Source organism: Nasonia vitripennis, chromosome 4 (assembly GCF_009193385.2).
Source record: "Nasonia vitripennis strain AsymCx chromosome 4, Nvit_psr_1.1, whole genome shotgun sequence".
Classification (NCBI taxonomy): Eukaryota; Metazoa; Arthropoda; class Insecta; order Hymenoptera; family Pteromalidae; genus Nasonia; species Nasonia vitripennis.
The window spans coordinates 12,095,001-12,111,242 of record NC_045760.1 but is presented as its reverse complement, the minus strand read 5'-3'; the positions used below and the strand labels follow the sequence as shown (position 1 = coordinate 12,111,242).

The following is a 16,242-nucleotide window of genomic DNA, read 5'->3' as shown; positions in this document are numbered from 1 at the left end:
GATACTTAAATATATGCCGTCGGAAAGAATCGATCGCGCGCTACCATCGCTCGAGTCAGCGCTGCAGTCCAATGAATTTGTCAGAAGACGAAGGAGAGTGAGAGGAGGCTGATGCTGCGCAGCTCGCGCGAGGCACAACAATCATCGCCAATGTAAAGCAAATATCCGAGCAAAGTATTTATCATCGATACACTGCGCGCATACTGCACACGGAGATGATGTGTACAGCAGTACACCTTCGTATTCTTCAGCGAGCTCGCGCGCACAAAGCCGGGGCGCGGCGATAAATCAACATGGCAATATTAATGGCATTCGACCTCCTTCACTCGCGCATATAATACCTCGAGCGACTATACGCGAGCGAGTGAGAGAGGCTTACTCGTTGTATAGGCTACTGTAAAGGTATCTCAAGTATGATTCAGCGAGGTAGTCAGCGGCATTTAGCCGACGTCAAGCGTATACACTGAGAGAAATAGTGCGTAAATTTTACTATATGTTCATGATAATTTACTGGAAAGTTTGGTAATCTCGTCACAGACTGACAAAACTGACCTTTTTACTAGATTTATATCAATTTTTACTAAACTTCCATATAAAATTTACCATACTCAATAGGAAAAATTAACAGAAACTATAGCGAAAATCGCCAATGTATGAATTTTTACCTGACAGTATAGTAATTTTTAATAGAACGTATAGTACTTTTCATCTGAAAATCGGAACTGATGCGTATTGACGCGTTATGTGCATGCGCGTTTAGCAAACATGGCAGCCGCGAGAAGAAGCACCTGAAAATAAGCATCATGGCAAGACTCAACTTCAGAGCAGCAGTTTGAAGCCGGTGCTGTTTCAAATAAAGTCAAACTGTTTTGTGTGCAACCGCTAGGGGGTGCACGGGAAATAAAACCCGCAAGCGGTAAGAAGTTAGCTCAGTTAGTATATAAGTCCGTTTAGCAACCCTGTTGTAACAATTGCGAGCGTATAAGCATATGTACTGCGAATTGCGAATATGTATAATAATTAAGCGTTTAGTTGTAGGAAATGTGTCTAGGTTAGTTTAATGTCTCTAAAAATCAACTGCGGCGAGTGAATCAATAATGTTCTCTGAATGAAGTGCGTTAGAAGAGTAACCCTCCATAACCATAAAAATTTAGAGCCATATAATAATTGAAAATAATTTTTCCACTATGTGCATTTTTATATTTAATTTAGTCAGGGTAAAAATTACTACTCAGTATAGTAAAATTTATAGTTTTATAAAATTTACTATACAGTTTAGTAAAAATTACTAGACTGTCAGTCTGTGAGTGGATTACCGAACTTTTTATTAAAATTTCCTATCCAGTATAGTAAAATTTACTATAAATTTCTCTCAGTGTACGTATATATACGCGCGAAGGGTGCAAGAGCGAAGGCGCGGGATACGTGCAGTACAAATGTACAGGGAGAGTGAGAGAGAGAGAGAGAGAGAGAGAGTGAGTTCGGATCGACACCCGGAGTAATTTGACTGCTGCTGCCTGCGGGAATCAGCCGATGTCGCGCAAGACTGCAGAGACTTCATTAGAAAGAGAGCATCAATCCCGGGAGATAAAATCAGAGAGAGAGAGAGAGAGAGAGAGAGAGAGAGAGAGAGAGAGAGAGAGAGAGAGAGAGAGAGAGTTAGAGCAGCGGTGCAGCGAAGCGTAGGCAGAGAGGAGAGAGAGGATATTGTCACATGCCCAAGTGGGGTGTCGAGTCGCACGGAAGGTCTAAAGCTAGGAGTGCAGCAGGCGCCAAGGAGCGTGAGGGAGAGAAAGGGGGGGAAGGAAGTCTGTGTAAGATCTTGGCTGGAGTGCCGCAGAGGGTAGACTATTTGGAGTTATGTGCCGCAGTACACACACTATCCGCTGTATAACGCGCGATGCGCGAGCGAGGGAGATAAATAGATATGCAGATGGATGTCGAGATAGAGAGCGATGGACAGACGGATAAGTTATTTTTGTAGCGCATTACGTGCCGTCGCGCTACTCTCCTGCGTCAAGTGCCAGGAGGCAAGGCCATGATTAACAAATCAGCCCCCCGTCCCGCCAGGAGAATTGCATAATTGAGCTCGGAAATGTCTCACGCTTGTTTTGTCAGCTTTCTCGGCCGCGCTCTACTGCTGCAGTATTCTCTCTCTCTCTCTCTCTCTCTCTCTCTCTCTCTCTCTCTCTCTCTCTCTCTCTCTCTCTCTCTCTCTCTCTCTCTCTTGCTCGTGTATAATATTTACTGCTTATTCTGTTTATCGACACCATCTCGTTCTCCGCACCTACAACGCGCCCGAAATCGCAACAAACTGTCCATACAATAATGTGCGACATGTACTCTCTTGGCCGTATAACGCGCGAAAGTGAGAGAGAGAGAGAGAGAGAACGAGAATCGGGACCTTTTCAAAGGTAATGAAGACGTCGAGAGAATCGTTTCCGGCAAATTGGGCTAAAGCGTGGTAGTCTCTCGCCTCGGGAGTGCATGCAGCAGCGGATATATATATATACTTATATATATACGTATAGCACAACAGAGTGGGGAACGAAAGAGGCCGCGCGCGACGACGAACACGGCCAGCCCGATGCTTCGGGAAGGGGAAGAGACCGCGCGTGAAATTGCAAATGCAACGTAACCGTCCGCCACCCACCACGTGACAAATCACGCGGGGTCCGCGAAAAAACACCAAAACCGTTGCCCGCGAGTCAGAGCGAGAGAGAGAGAGAGAGAGAGAGAGAGAGAGAGAGAGAGAGAGAGAGAGAGCGGCCCGTTTCTTTGGCACGATTTCGCCTCCGTTCGGTTCCCACGGGATTCGCGGAGCTATAAAGTGAAAACGAGCAGCGGCGGTGAGCTGCCGCGTAATGAGCCGGCGAGAGAGGGGCATTTTTCATAAAACCATGAGAGGGAGAGGGAGAAAGAGTCAGTGTGCATGCGTCTGTGTGTAGAACACACACACATACACACACACACATATATATATATAAGACAGCGACGTCGACGCGCTCGTAATGCACTTCGTTGCACGGTTTTGGCGGACGAGTTGTCGAGAGATTGCGTTCGGCTGGATTACGTGCGTATGCACGGCGTGTATCTACGCATTACTTTACTATGAATAGCTACTTTATTTATTAAAGTGCGCTCGGAATAAGCGCAAGCAGAGGCTAATGCAGCGCAGGCAGTATAGAGGAATAACTGTGGACTTGTTTTACTTTGCGTCGCGCGTTTTTCGTGGATTCTTTTTCGTGGAATTAACGGATACGCGCGCACGCTGTGGAATAACATGTGTATTGTAGATGAGAAGCGTTGGTGTTTGTTAATGAAAATTTTAATAAAGCATTTTCTTCGTCGTGCTTGGAATTCGACTTGAAACGCTGTAGACGCGGTTCGTGAATAATGTCAACGAATGTTAACCAAAAAGACTGCATACCGAAAGATTAATAGCATTCAAATTAAATCAGTCGTCGTAGGAAAATCAAAATTCCATCAAATTCGGATGGAAAATTTCATCGATAATACTTCCAACGCGCAGTTGGAGTGAAATCGTGAATAGAAAAATCGAACGGCAATATAATAATTAATCCATATTATAATCGCAATTATCCCTGTACAGCAGATCAATCAGTGTCGTCAATTACGTAGCAATAGGCAGCGAACGCTAGTAGTATACCTAGAGCGACTGAATGCCTAATCCTGTAAAGCCGCTCGTAAAGTTTTACGCCACAGCGGAGCAGTAAGAAACCAGTAAATTTTATTGTATTCGCGGCGCATCAGCCACGGGAGCCCGGGCACATCCCGAAAAACTGCGAGGGCGGGCGCACGGAAAGTCGTTCCCCCCCCCCCCCCGCGCGTGTGCGAGCGTATAGTTAGTCGGCGCGACATAATTGAAAAAGATAAACGAGCGTAACAGGACGATGGTAGCGGCGCGTCCATAAAAGCCGAGGATATGATTGTGCCCGTATACACAGTGTATACGCCTAGCCGCGCGCCTACCTGGCAAACGGAACGAGAGAAAGAGAGGGAAGAAGGTAGCGTGAAAAAGAAGGAGATGGAGGCTGGAGGAAGGAGCAGCAGCAGCGGCGGCGGCGGCGGAGAAGAGGGAGGAAGAGGGGGCGCGCTGCATAAAGACGTCTCAGGCGAGAGCCGGCGCGTGCCAGGTGCTTCGCGGGCACAAAAGCATCCCTGTTAGGCGCCCGCGGAGAGAGATCAGCGGAGACCCGTTTGACCGGAAGTTGAAAAATAAGCCAGCATGGGAGAGCCTTAGTAAAGAGCGAGCTGCTGCCGCCGCTGCGAACGAAGAAAGTTGCCCCGCAGAGAGGTCTCCCGCACGCGGGCACACACAAGACACGCGCGCGTATGAGGCGCAATTTGTCGGCAGCCGGCTATTGCCAACAGAAACTCGGGGATCAAAATATATCGCTCTGCCTTATTCCTAATCCTGTTACAATATATTTTATTACGAGTGGACGTCGCGTGAATAATCAAGTATTCACGAGTTTCGCTCGGCAGTCGGGCAATGAGTTGTCGGTTCAATCTCCTGGAAAAATGTAGGTCAAGCGGATTTATCCCCGCGCGAACTTGTCTATGCACCCTGATGCTGGCTGCAGGAACTTATTCTCTCGATCCGAAGCGACGCCACCGCTTATACAAACGTCGTCCAATTTGAAACTTAACGTCGAGCCATTTGAAACCGAGCCTCAATTATTGATACACTCGTTATTGATCTTTGCCTCATGAAATTTAATTGACGGCTGTGGACCTGGCGTGTACGCACACACGCGCGATATACATAGGTGGCTGGCGGGAGTTTAGCGACGTGGTTGTAGCATTTCACAGGACGGGAATTTCGTAAATGCAAGGGAGCCTCGGTCAACGTACATAATGTAAGTCGCGTGCCAACAGTCATGAATAGACGAGAGGAGATGGCGAGGGCGAGTAAGCAAGAGAGAAAGAGAGAGAGGGATGGAGAAGGAGGAGGTTCCCCGTTTGCAGCAAACGAGGGCTAGTCGAACATCGATATGTTGCTCCGCTGCCGCTGCTTTTACCTTTACTCGATATTATGCTCTCGCTCTCCTGTTCCGTCCGCGCGCTAGTCGTATGGACCTTTTTCAAGTATATAACAGTTATACATTCATATTTTCTTCCCTGCAATTCAATATTTCGAGACAGCAAAGGCAATCGATTAAACATCCGATTGACAATTTTAGGACCGCCTTGCAGCACAACAATATTTATTGACTGATATATACGACGTCGTGTGCAATTTACATTATCGAACTTTCAGTATTTTTATCGAGAAATTCCGTATAATATATGCGTATGATTTATTTCGACTTCACCTCTCCCATTCGCATACACGGCTTTCAATAATTATTCGTGATATCAATTGCGGCAACAATGCTGAATTCATCGTTGCATGCTTCACGAGCGAGTTGAAGCATCAGAGAGAAGCTAATGAATTTGTCAGTGTGCATCAGACTAGTGATGACGTATGATGTGAAACGATACGCAAAAAAGTTAATCATTCCAACAGCTTTTGAAATAATCACGTGTGGCACAAATCGACATCTTTCCCAAGTATAACATTAATGCAAAACATACGCAAATACATACTGCAAACACAAATTTCCGCATATTTGTGGCAAATATTTGCCCTCGACAAGCAAAAACACTCTTAAATATTGCAGAGCTTCACTATTCAATTGCCGCTGGAACTCCGTTGGCCTAATAAATTATCCGCCGTAGGCCTTAGACACACAAACCGCTTAGGCAAATAGAGAAAAGAAGTCAAAGATCAAACTTCCCTCCCTCTCTCTCTCTCTCTTACTACCTCAGCCGCACATAGGCTACTCTCACTTTCCTCCTGATGAGCGCGCGCGCGCGTGTGTACACAAAGTATATGTATAGCCTCGGCTGCATGCATACACCTATATACACGCACGCCTGCCGGTCAATCCATAAATACCCTTCTAATGGGCCTAAACTGTCTCTTTTACCGTACCGTTTTCAAATCCACGACGGGAGGCCTACGCGTCTGCACTACGCCGGGTGTGAACGAGAGAGAGAGAGAGAGAGAGAGAGAGAGAGAGAGAGAGAGAGGAGCGAGCTATATGGCCGCTTGCTTACTTTTGGAAAAGTCGGCCGGGGCCTATACCGGAGCATCGTTTCGAATGAGCCCTGAAATCGCTTTATAATTTATGTAACCAACAGCAGCGGCTGCTGTTGATGCTCCCTGATTTTTTTCACCTCTTGCTATGCTGCTAAACTGCCGCTTTGCGTTTCTTCTATCTATCATTTCTGCGTTTGCGTTTTCTCACTCGCATTTAACTGGTATTTTTGTTTTTTATAAAAAAGTGATCGTTTTGGTTGAAAAGCATCTGTCGCGTGGTTTGCGTTTAGATAGGTTTACATGTTTTTTTAATCATTAATGTTATTATTTTCTCAGAATTTTATCGAACGCACAGTCAATATTTGCCGGATATCGTTTTACTCTGCAGCGAGTAAAGCGCATTACAATTTTTGAGCTTAACTTTTTATCGCGAAGAACGATTTCCCATGTAAATGAACGTTATTAAAATGTTTTTGTTTTTATCGATTTTGAACATAACTGTATGCAGATTTTTACTGATTAAAGGTAAAACGTCAAAATTAGAAAGTGAGATCTGCATCGTTTATTTTTAAAATTTTTCTCTCAACTAGCATGGAAGGATTAAGTTTAAAAGTCCGCTTCAGAAAATGCACTCCGTTTTCAATGCAGGCGGATTATAAGAGCGTTGATGCAATGCGTAGATAAGGTGATAAAGAAATTCTTGAAAAATCGTCCATTTTCATTTCCCCGAACTGATCAGCAAAAGAGCGTCGGGTGCACTTATCTGGCATGGGAAAATCCATCCAACACTGCTGGGGATTTGAATTTACGAGATTACGCCTTGGATTGTAAAACGTATATTCCCATTGGCTGCCGGAGTACTTTCGTACACGAAGATTTTGTACTTCGGTATAATACATTTCCGAAGCAGTTTATTTTTCGAAAAACCCTTTTGTGTCGCGCAGCGCGGTTGTTTGTTGGCCGGGTGCTTCGAGTCAGCTTTTATGCATATTTTGAACTCCATACATTTGTTTATAAAGCCCGAGTTTTATGATTTTCCGCACATGTCAGCGGAGAAAGAGGCGCAAGAGTCGAAAAAGTCTAGAGCCTAAAAATATCCTCGCTTGCGCGCTCTTACTATTCTCCCCGCCACTTAATACTTCGTTCGTCGTTCGATTCATAGGCAAACTTGCCATCAGTTTCGGCTCGACATATTATACGAGTGTAAAACTCCGTCCGGAGGCGGCGGCAGTAGCAGAGTGCAGAGGTATTAGTTTCACTTTTTACAGGCCCGAGCTGAACTAATAGAAAGCGAGAAATTCAAAACCCAGGGAATACCGGAGAGCAGAGTAGCGCGCAGCGTGTGTACGATAAAGAGCGCTCGCGAGCGCGCCTACAACACAAAACTCCGTCCGCTCTAACTCTCGTCCTTGTCGGGACGGGAAATTAAAACGTAAAACTCGCCCGATAAAAAGCAGCAGCGGCGGCGGCGGCGCCGGCAGCCGGCGAAAGTGCGAACACGCGACAGCCCGATCAGATAAGTACTCAGCTCGCTCCCTCTCTTCTATCCTTCGCTCGGTTCTCTCCTATACAACACACGATTCAAAGTCCGCAACACAGTATACGTTTCGCAGAGAAGAAGAAGAAGAGGAGGAGGAAGAAGAAGCACAAGAGGAGTCTAGAGCCGGGCGAGAAAGAAAAAGGAAGTACAGCCGCGCGCAGGGGGATAGAGAATAAAGAGGGAACGAAAGGAAGGAAGAAAAGACGTCGGGCCGACGATGACGACGACGTCGAGGTTCTTTACGCGGACGGACGAAGGGAGGATCGAGGGAAGGGACACGGGGTGCACGCGCACGAAAGAAGGAAGGAAGGAAGGAAGGAAGGAAGGAAGAAGAAAGGGCAGCGCGCGGCTGCTCCAGTCGGCCCCCTCTCTCTCAGCGTAGGCTCTCTTTCTCTCGCCGCCGCTGCTCCGAAACTCTCCGGAGGAGCAAGACCGAATAAACGCAGCAAGACAAGTCCATCGCACTCCCGAAAGAGCATCATCCCTCCTCCTTCTCCCTCTCTTATACGCTCTCTGTCTCGGCGCGCGGCGAGCGGCTCTCGCTCGTTGCGTGTGTCGCTGCGCGCGCAGAGCTTCGCGCGGCGTCCGCGCCCGGGCGCTGCCGCTGCGGCCGGCCTCTGCTCTGCGCGAGCGGGCCGCTCAGTCTAATTTGAACCGCCGCGCGCACCCGAGCTTTGCGCGCACACGCACAGGCTGCAACCTCCCGACCGGTTGATAACCCTCTCGTAACGTCTCTCCCGCTGGCTCGCAGTCGTCCGCAGTGTTTTTCTTTCTTCTTTCCGTCGCCGTTATCTGTCCGTCGCGCGGCACCGCGCCCCACCAGTGCGTGCGTACCGTCGTCTCTCCTTTTTATCCCGCGTATTTTTCCTTATTTTCGTACGCGAAGACGGTTATCGGCGAGCAGCCACATCTGATACGGCCGTGGACCGCGGCGAGATTACGGATCGGTAATCGTGGAAAGGGAGAGCAGGAGTGAGCAGCGGCAGTGGCGGAAGCCCACGTGGACCGGCAGCTACATCGAGAAGGCGGGCCGTTTGAAAATGTCATCGGCGGTGCTGGCGGTGCCGCTGATACGCGCGCAGTGAGTCACGATGCGCAGTGGGACAGAGGCAGAGTGTGTTGTGCAGCCACAGCCTCGTCCACGTCGTCGATCTCGGACGACCTGGCCGGAGGAGTGAGCGTTATCGGTATACGACAGCGGCTGTTCAAGGACGCATGATGCTACCGAGTTCGGACGGCGACGAGCAGAAGACGACGAGGAAGAGCTATTTGAAGCGGATCTCGCGAACGGGCAGGAGGCAGGCGGATATCTCGGTCGTCCGCAGCTATGCAGCCGCAGCAGCGGCGGCAACGTGGGTTCGGCCGTCAGTGCAGCAGCAGCAGGTCCGCTAGAAATTAATGGGCATCGGTAGCCGCCGTCGCAGCCGCGACAAGCAGCGCATCGCGGATTCCAGAGCTAGCAGCAGCCACAGCAGCGGAAGAGGTATTTAAAGAGGTGCAGGCTAGCGCGGAGAAGATGAATTCGGCCGCCAGCGCGGGATCACGGATGACGGCCTAAAAGAGAGAGAGAGAGAGAGAGAGAGAGAGAGAGAGAGAGAGAGAGAGAGCACGCGCGCGAGCGAGCGAATCGGAGAAGAGGCGAACGAAAGAGGAGAGGCCCGCGAGGTAAAAAGCGAAAGCCGAAAACTCGAGGGGCGGAGGGCAGTGCAAGCGGCAGCAGGCAAAATGAGGCGCAGGCCGGCGGCGCTGCGCGAGATCAGCAGAAGCAGCAGCAGCAGACCACCCCGAGTCGGGGAGCTCGCGCGTCAGCAGCACCGCCACCGTCGCGTCAGCCGCGACACCCGGTAAACTGAGCCCGAGTCGGCCACGATCGCGAGTGCCCGTGCGACTGTGCTTCGACTGTTGCTCGAGTGCGCGAACTTACACCTTGTGTGTGCCCGATTGATAAGCAGAAACGCGTCTCTGCGGATGTTGTGCGAAGAATAACAAGGAACAGGCATACGGATAGACTGGAGAATCGGTCGCGGAGAGCGCGGACGAGGACGATGTGGCGGTGGTCGCTGCTCCTCGCCGGACTGCTGGGCGGCTGCTGGGCAGTGCTCCTCGCTCAGGCGGCCGACCGGCCGAACAGCTACGCCGACGACTACCACTACGGCAGGACCATGCTCTTCGGCCTGGAGCCGGCGAGGGCACGTGCCCTGAGGCACCGCAGGCAGATGGAGGCGCTGCGCCGCTCGCCGCCGCAGCTGCGCTACGCCAACGAGACGCTGGGCCTGCTGCAGGACCGCTCGCGAGTCGGCCGGTCCCTCGAGCTCGACCGCGAGCTGCAGCGCGCGCAGCAGCGCGGCAGGGCCAACCGGACTCGGGCGGACTCGGCTCGCGAGCAGCGCCGCCGCTGTCGGAACCGCAACTGCCGCGGGCGGAACTGGTGCCCGGACGTGGACGTCGGCAACCGGGCCTTCCTCGCGCCCACGGTCTTCGAGGGCAAGGCCCGCAGCATGTCCTCGGTCCGCAAGCCCGGCTCGAACTACGCGGTGACCTTCGAGGTGAAGCAGGTCTACAAGAGCCAGCCGGGCTTCTTGCCCCTGCAGAAGAACGACAGCGTGCGGCTGCACTTCCGCGACAAGACTGTGCCCGGCAAGTCGACGCTCTGTGCCGGCAGCAATCAGCAGCAGCAGCAGGCCCGCGCGCAGCAGAAGGATCGCGAGAGTGCCGGAGTGGTGCGCGCTAATATCAAGCGGGGTAAAGTGTATCTTGTGTTTGTGAACCGCGTGGGACCCAGGAACTTCACGATCCTCGGCGAGCCGGTCATACGCAGCAAGAAGAACGAGCAGGCCGTCCAGGCCGTCATTCGTCCCGACTACGGTGAGTCTCGCACCTGCATGTGTACTCCATTACTATATATACGCATGACGATTTATCCGCGGTAAATAAATTTCGGCCATTGTTGCCGCCGATATATTGTTGCGCGCAGATTTATCGCGTGTGCGTTTACGCGAATCCGCGTCGCGAGTATCTTAAATATGCACATATCCGAAATTCTATTTTGAATAACTTTGCATCTCGGAAATCCGGCTGTGCGTGACGATTTTCGTGCGCGCACAGCGCAGGCATCGAATTCACCGACACGAACGCGATTCGCTCGATGCTACGGAATACTTTTCCGCCTATCGTCGACTGCGTTCTTATTCAATCCATAAACGAGATAATTGTAATGAGCTCAACGGCCGCTGCACTTGTCGCTGCTCGCGGGGGTGATCGGCCCCTCGAGAATATCCAGATATACATAGCTTTGTCGAAATTATTAGAAAGTTATAACCGAAGGAGAAAAATCTGGGGTACTAGGCTCTATTTTTGGGATTTTCCTACTGCAGTTGGCGAGCAGAGACGCGTGAAAGAGGAGGCTTGTCGGCGGCACGCAACGTTTTTTGTCGTAACGCGTCGAGGGTCCAAAATTAACCGCGCGGTGTATCGCAATAGTGGAATCGAAAGCACGAAGAAAAAGTCCCTATACTCTCGATAACAATCGAAGCTGCCGTCGATTTCCATCGCGCGGCACATCGACTATGAACATCAATCCAGAGCGCGCGTCGAGGTAATCCCTTCATCCGCGACTCTCTCGAGGGACAGCAGCAGCGCGCACACAAAGGCATTTCTGCAAAATTCTCCAAGGTAATTCCTTCCCCTACAGCCCCGCCGGTGCGGAAAATGCCCGATAAAATGTCACCGGAATCCCGCAGCTCGAAATAAAAGGATGTCGTCGGGGACCACATTATCCACTAAAAATAATATAAAAAGCGCTCGGCCTATCTCCCTCGCCAGGGCTCCACTCATCAGTGCGCAACAAGCGCAAACTCTTTTTGTCTCGGGCCGACGACGATCGAGCTATACATACAGCGACCACACACACACGCACAATGGACGCTTAGCATGTGTACATGCGTAAGTAGCCTATGTACACGCGCATCAGGACGCGGGGCTCATAGTTTTCACGGTCGGTGTTTCGCGCGGGCAGGGCGGCGTCGGCGGGGGAAAATTACCATTTGAATCTGTCGCCGACGATGCGAAATGGTACATAGAGAGTCGCGCATGTATATATACGCCGTCGCCCGGCGATGCATCCCACCCGTTCGGCAGTGCGCGACGATCTCCCGCGTACATGCATAATTTCGGGCCGCATCGATGGCTTGCTACCTTCAGCGCATTGTGTGTGTGTGTGTGTGTGTGTGTGTGTGTGTGTCTGTATATAGTATATGTACATGCTTGTAGGGTTTGTCGCAATATAGCAGGAAAGTCGCGCGCATTAAACTTTGCACCGTATTCTGGCCTAACTCGGATCGCAGAGTGCAGTGCGGCTGTGTTGCTGTTGTTGTTGCAATATACAGCTGTGCTCTGCATCAGACTTGCATATCGGAGTTGCACAAGCTGTGCGCTAGCTTACTTTTCGGGTTTTGACACTTTGAGCGGTTCTGGCCTATGGTATAGGCGCTGATATAAGCCGACGACAAGTTACCCACCAAAGTTGAGACAAACAATGAAGCGGCGACCTTTTTGTCGTCTGATCGCTTGAGCCTGAAGGCTCGTATGCGCCCGGTATACCCGCGGCGTGAATGTGGATCGGGAGTTCATTAAAATGCATTATAATTGCAGGCCATTCATATTTCTTTGAAATAAATTCGCTTTAAATTGCTTGATTATTATGCACGGAGATAAACATACGATATTCGCATCGATATATATTCAAAGAGAAATGACGATGCTGAAATAAAAGGGAATCATTTTTAAATATCGGATAACGTTCGCCGAATACCGGATTATTTTATTCTAAGATGAAAAAATGAGTAATGCGATTTTCGCTACCGAAGTGAATTATCGTTTTATTGTTAAAATTAATCTTTTTACTCTGCGTATGAAAACTTCCGCGCCCAATAAACGAGAGCGGGGACTTTGTTCGGAATCGTTCGAAATTATAGACTTTAACGCTTGCATTACTCGAAATTCGAGTAATGCAAGTGTTAAAGCCTATAATAACGCCAAAAATGGTGAACATACCAACGAATAATGCTGGCGTTGGAGCATACGTTAAAAGATACTTTCATGATCGATACTCATGATAATACAGCTTGACGCTGATTTTACTCGTCATTTATTTGGGGTAATTTTTATTATTAAGCTACATTGTTTAGTGGAACAAATAATATCTTTCACACGTCGTGAAACGTTTCAATAAGAAGCTCGAAAGATCGCCAGCGGTGGCAAGAAGGTGCACGATCGTCGCCCGTTACTACAGACTGCCGGTAGCAAGACACGCACCATCGCATAGCCATATCTGCACACGTGCACGCGTGTACACACAGACATCGCGAACAGTTCGAATACGTTCGAAAGCATGTGCGCGCCGACATCAGAGGGAAAAAACTGCAGCGGCTCCGGGTCAAGAGGTCCTATACTCGTGTCACAGAGTGAGTGTGTGTATGTGTAAGAGAGAGAGAGAGAGAGAGAGAGAGAGAGAGAGAGAGAGAGGGAGAGAGAGAGAGAGAGATTATAGCGCTTTACGCGCGGCATCACGGCCATTACGGCGTTTTATTATATACGCGTATGGACCGGCAGCAGATATTGCGCGACCGACGGAAAAAAGTGCCAGGTGAGAGAACGCGCTGCATCGGCTAAAAATAGGCAAACGACTCAATTTTTACGGCTGTCCATCGTTTCGTTGCGAGGCGCACGTGCGTACGACTCCCGCAGGGGTGCGAGCGTACACATTGATGTTTTTTTTTTTTCAGAGAGAAAGAGCGAGAGCCGCGCGACGCGATCGTGAGTTATGGCAGTTTATTGAAATATTCCAGTTTGTACTGGCGAACTTTTCGCCGCGAAAAGCTAGCAGAGTTTGCCCGCTGATTTGTAAACCGTGCGCTGCAGCGTGTTTTTTCCGAACGTTGTTCAGCCTTCGAGAGGAACCAAAAACTAGCGGCGCTTGGCGTGGAAAATTAAAAAATTTTCCTTGCTTTGCCGCGCTTCCGAGTATCAGATCGGCCGGCAGAGCGAAGGTCAGATGAAACGCTTGCGCTCGAGCTCTGTGCACAAAGCTTTGACTGCATAAAACGCGCGACGGGCGAAATTTCAACGGAGCGCCGTGTTTCATAAGCCAGTGAATAGGAAAAACTGATTTCTAAAAAAGAGATACCTTATGGCGCCGCTTTTACACGTGTCGTTTCCGTCCACATTTCAGCTGCAAGCTCGAACGAACACACCTGCGCGGTCCAAGCTTACAGCAATTCGGAAGCAGGTGTTACGACGATTGGCTTTCAGCAGCAATCGAAGAATTTGCAACATTATCGTCTTTTTGGAGAACTCGTTACACAAGTCGCGCCGGCTGTTCAAAATCTGCCGGTTGTACGTTGTACACACACATCTCATCGGGGAATGATTTGGCTGCGCCTTTCCGTCAATTTCCTCACAAATCCGAACGCTAATCCTCGGGGGAGCTGGCGCTGCGCGTTCCTCGCAGAGAGGGAGGGACTCTCGCACTCGCGTGCCGCGTAATGAGGAACCCGACGATTCGAAGAGCTCTGCACTTTCTAGCCTCGCGCACGCTGTATACACCCATACCCGCACGGATTGACTTCCCCGCACTGCGCTTATACGTACGCGCGAGCAATTTGAAATTCGAGCGTGCAGGCGCTACTTCCCCCTCCTCTCCGCTATCTCTATACACCTACGCATATATCCAACAGAGACGCATGAGGGTTTAATTTAGCCGCGAGGCTGAATTCGCTATTGACAGGTGATGCATTACCATATTTCCATGTGTAGCGTGGTTATTGATTGTATCGCGCGAGAGACCGGCTCGCTATCGATCTATGTATGTATTCCATCCGGAATTGACTCGTGCTCTCGTCGATGCGCGCAAGCTCTCCGGGGAGAAGGAGCTCTTCAACTTGCGCGCCTGATTTTTCCTCCGGCGCTCAATAATACCTAGTCCATAGCTAATACCGTTGGCCCTCGTTATAAGCGCTTGTTGCGGCGCGCGGATATTGTGCGGAAATCGTCGACGGTGTACACACCGGCGGCGCGTGTAAAGCTCTGAAAGCTCCTTAGCCGACAACGCTGCAAGATCGTTGCATCTTCAGCGTGTGGCGGACTCCAGAAATTCCGACTACGAATCTCGTGCTAACGAGAGAGACTCGTCGCTGCATCCGTATAATACAGCCGAGGAAACTTTAGAGCGCCGAGCGTCTCTCCTTCTGCTGCAGCGAGGGAGGCAGCGAGAGAGAGAGAGAGAGAGAGAGAGAGAGAGAGAGAGAGAGAGAGAGAGAGAGAGAGAGGAAAGCAACGCGAACGAGACCGAGAGACGGATATAGAGACCGCATCTCTCGCGCCGCGACGCGTTCGTTGATCCGCGGGCAGCAGCGCAGCGGCTCTCTCTCTCTCTTACTGTGTGCGTGCGCCGCGCAAAATACCAGCGGCCATTCTTCGCCGCCACCGTCGTCGCTGACTAAGCTCGCGAGGAGGGGCCGCGGTGACTGCTGCAGAGCCGCTCCGCCGCCGCCGCGCGACTGTGCAAAAGAGAGAGAGAGAGAGAGAGAGAGAGAGATGGGGACGCGCGGGGAGGGGGAGGGCGAGACGTCAATTATAAAGCCTTAATCGGAAACCCGTCCTTACTCCTGTTGCGGGCTTATATATATATACACCAACGAGAGCTACGCTGGTGGCTAGAATAGGAGTCGCGGACCGAGACCGACTTGATCTCTTCGTCTCTTATTATGCTTTTTTGCCCCTCTCTTTCATACTCTGTATTTTCGTTTATTTTCCGCCATGTGTACGCTTATCCTGAAGTTCGATTACTTTATTACTCTCCGAGCAGCCGCGTATACCGCGACAATTAATATGCTAATTGTCAAACATTCGACTGCCGACATAATAATATTACAGCGCAGCCGCATATCTCGGCTACTCCTTTTGGTTAAGTAGGCTGCGTCCACTGCGTTCCCGGCTTAGAGAGCGCGGAAAATAACCGCCCGTGCGTAAAATGCTGCGCGCTCGAGGGACAGCATTAGAGATAAGAAGAGTACAAAAAGAGAGCCGCCGCGGAATTTCCCTCCCTCTTCGTTGTCTCTACTCTTTTTAGTTTCGAGTGCCGGCACGCTCTCTTTTGTGCGCGGCGAGCATAGATGAATCGTTATTACACGTATAGACATTGTACAGCGAGAGGAGAATCGTCATACCGAGGGACGTACTCGGCGAATATTAAAAACTCGCGACGCGGAGCTTCGTGACTTTTCGGGGATACACACGTGCAGCGATTGAGACGGGAGCTAGCGATTGCACACGGTTTAGTTCTCCAAATCGAAGCGAATATAACTACGCTAAATTATATATTTAAATGTATTTCAAACGACGGTTTTATCGCCAGCCCGCTACGTGCCGTCATTGAAATACTTTAACGCGGTCACGACATTAGTGCGATCGTATATATTCGGGACTAATTATAATTTCGGAAAAAGCCGGCTTTTAATATTTCCCGCTCGCGCGCGCTAACCGATGCGAGGTTTCGATTAAAGCCGAGCCAGGGTATAGCGGCCTCACAAAACCC

The 16,242-nt window shown here is 50.2% G+C and overlaps 1 protein-coding gene across 2 annotated transcripts in view; it reads left to right on the top strand.

Annotated features, from left to right (window-relative positions):
• The first annotated feature begins 8,275 nt into the window (after window positions 1–8,275).
• LOC103316435 (protein vein) overlaps window positions 8,276–16,242 on the top strand; it is a 278,093-nt gene continuing 270,126 nt past the window's right edge. Inside the window, exon 1 of one of the 2 annotated variants that reach the window (XM_031928949.1) lies at window positions 8,276–10,514. In XM_031928949.1, the coding sequence (XP_031784809.1) occupies window positions 9,695–10,514 (820 nt within the window). In that variant the 5' untranslated portion in view covers window positions 8,276–9,694. The remainder of the gene's footprint in view (window positions 10,515–16,242) is intronic. The other variant, XM_031928950.1, reaches the window with a different exon arrangement.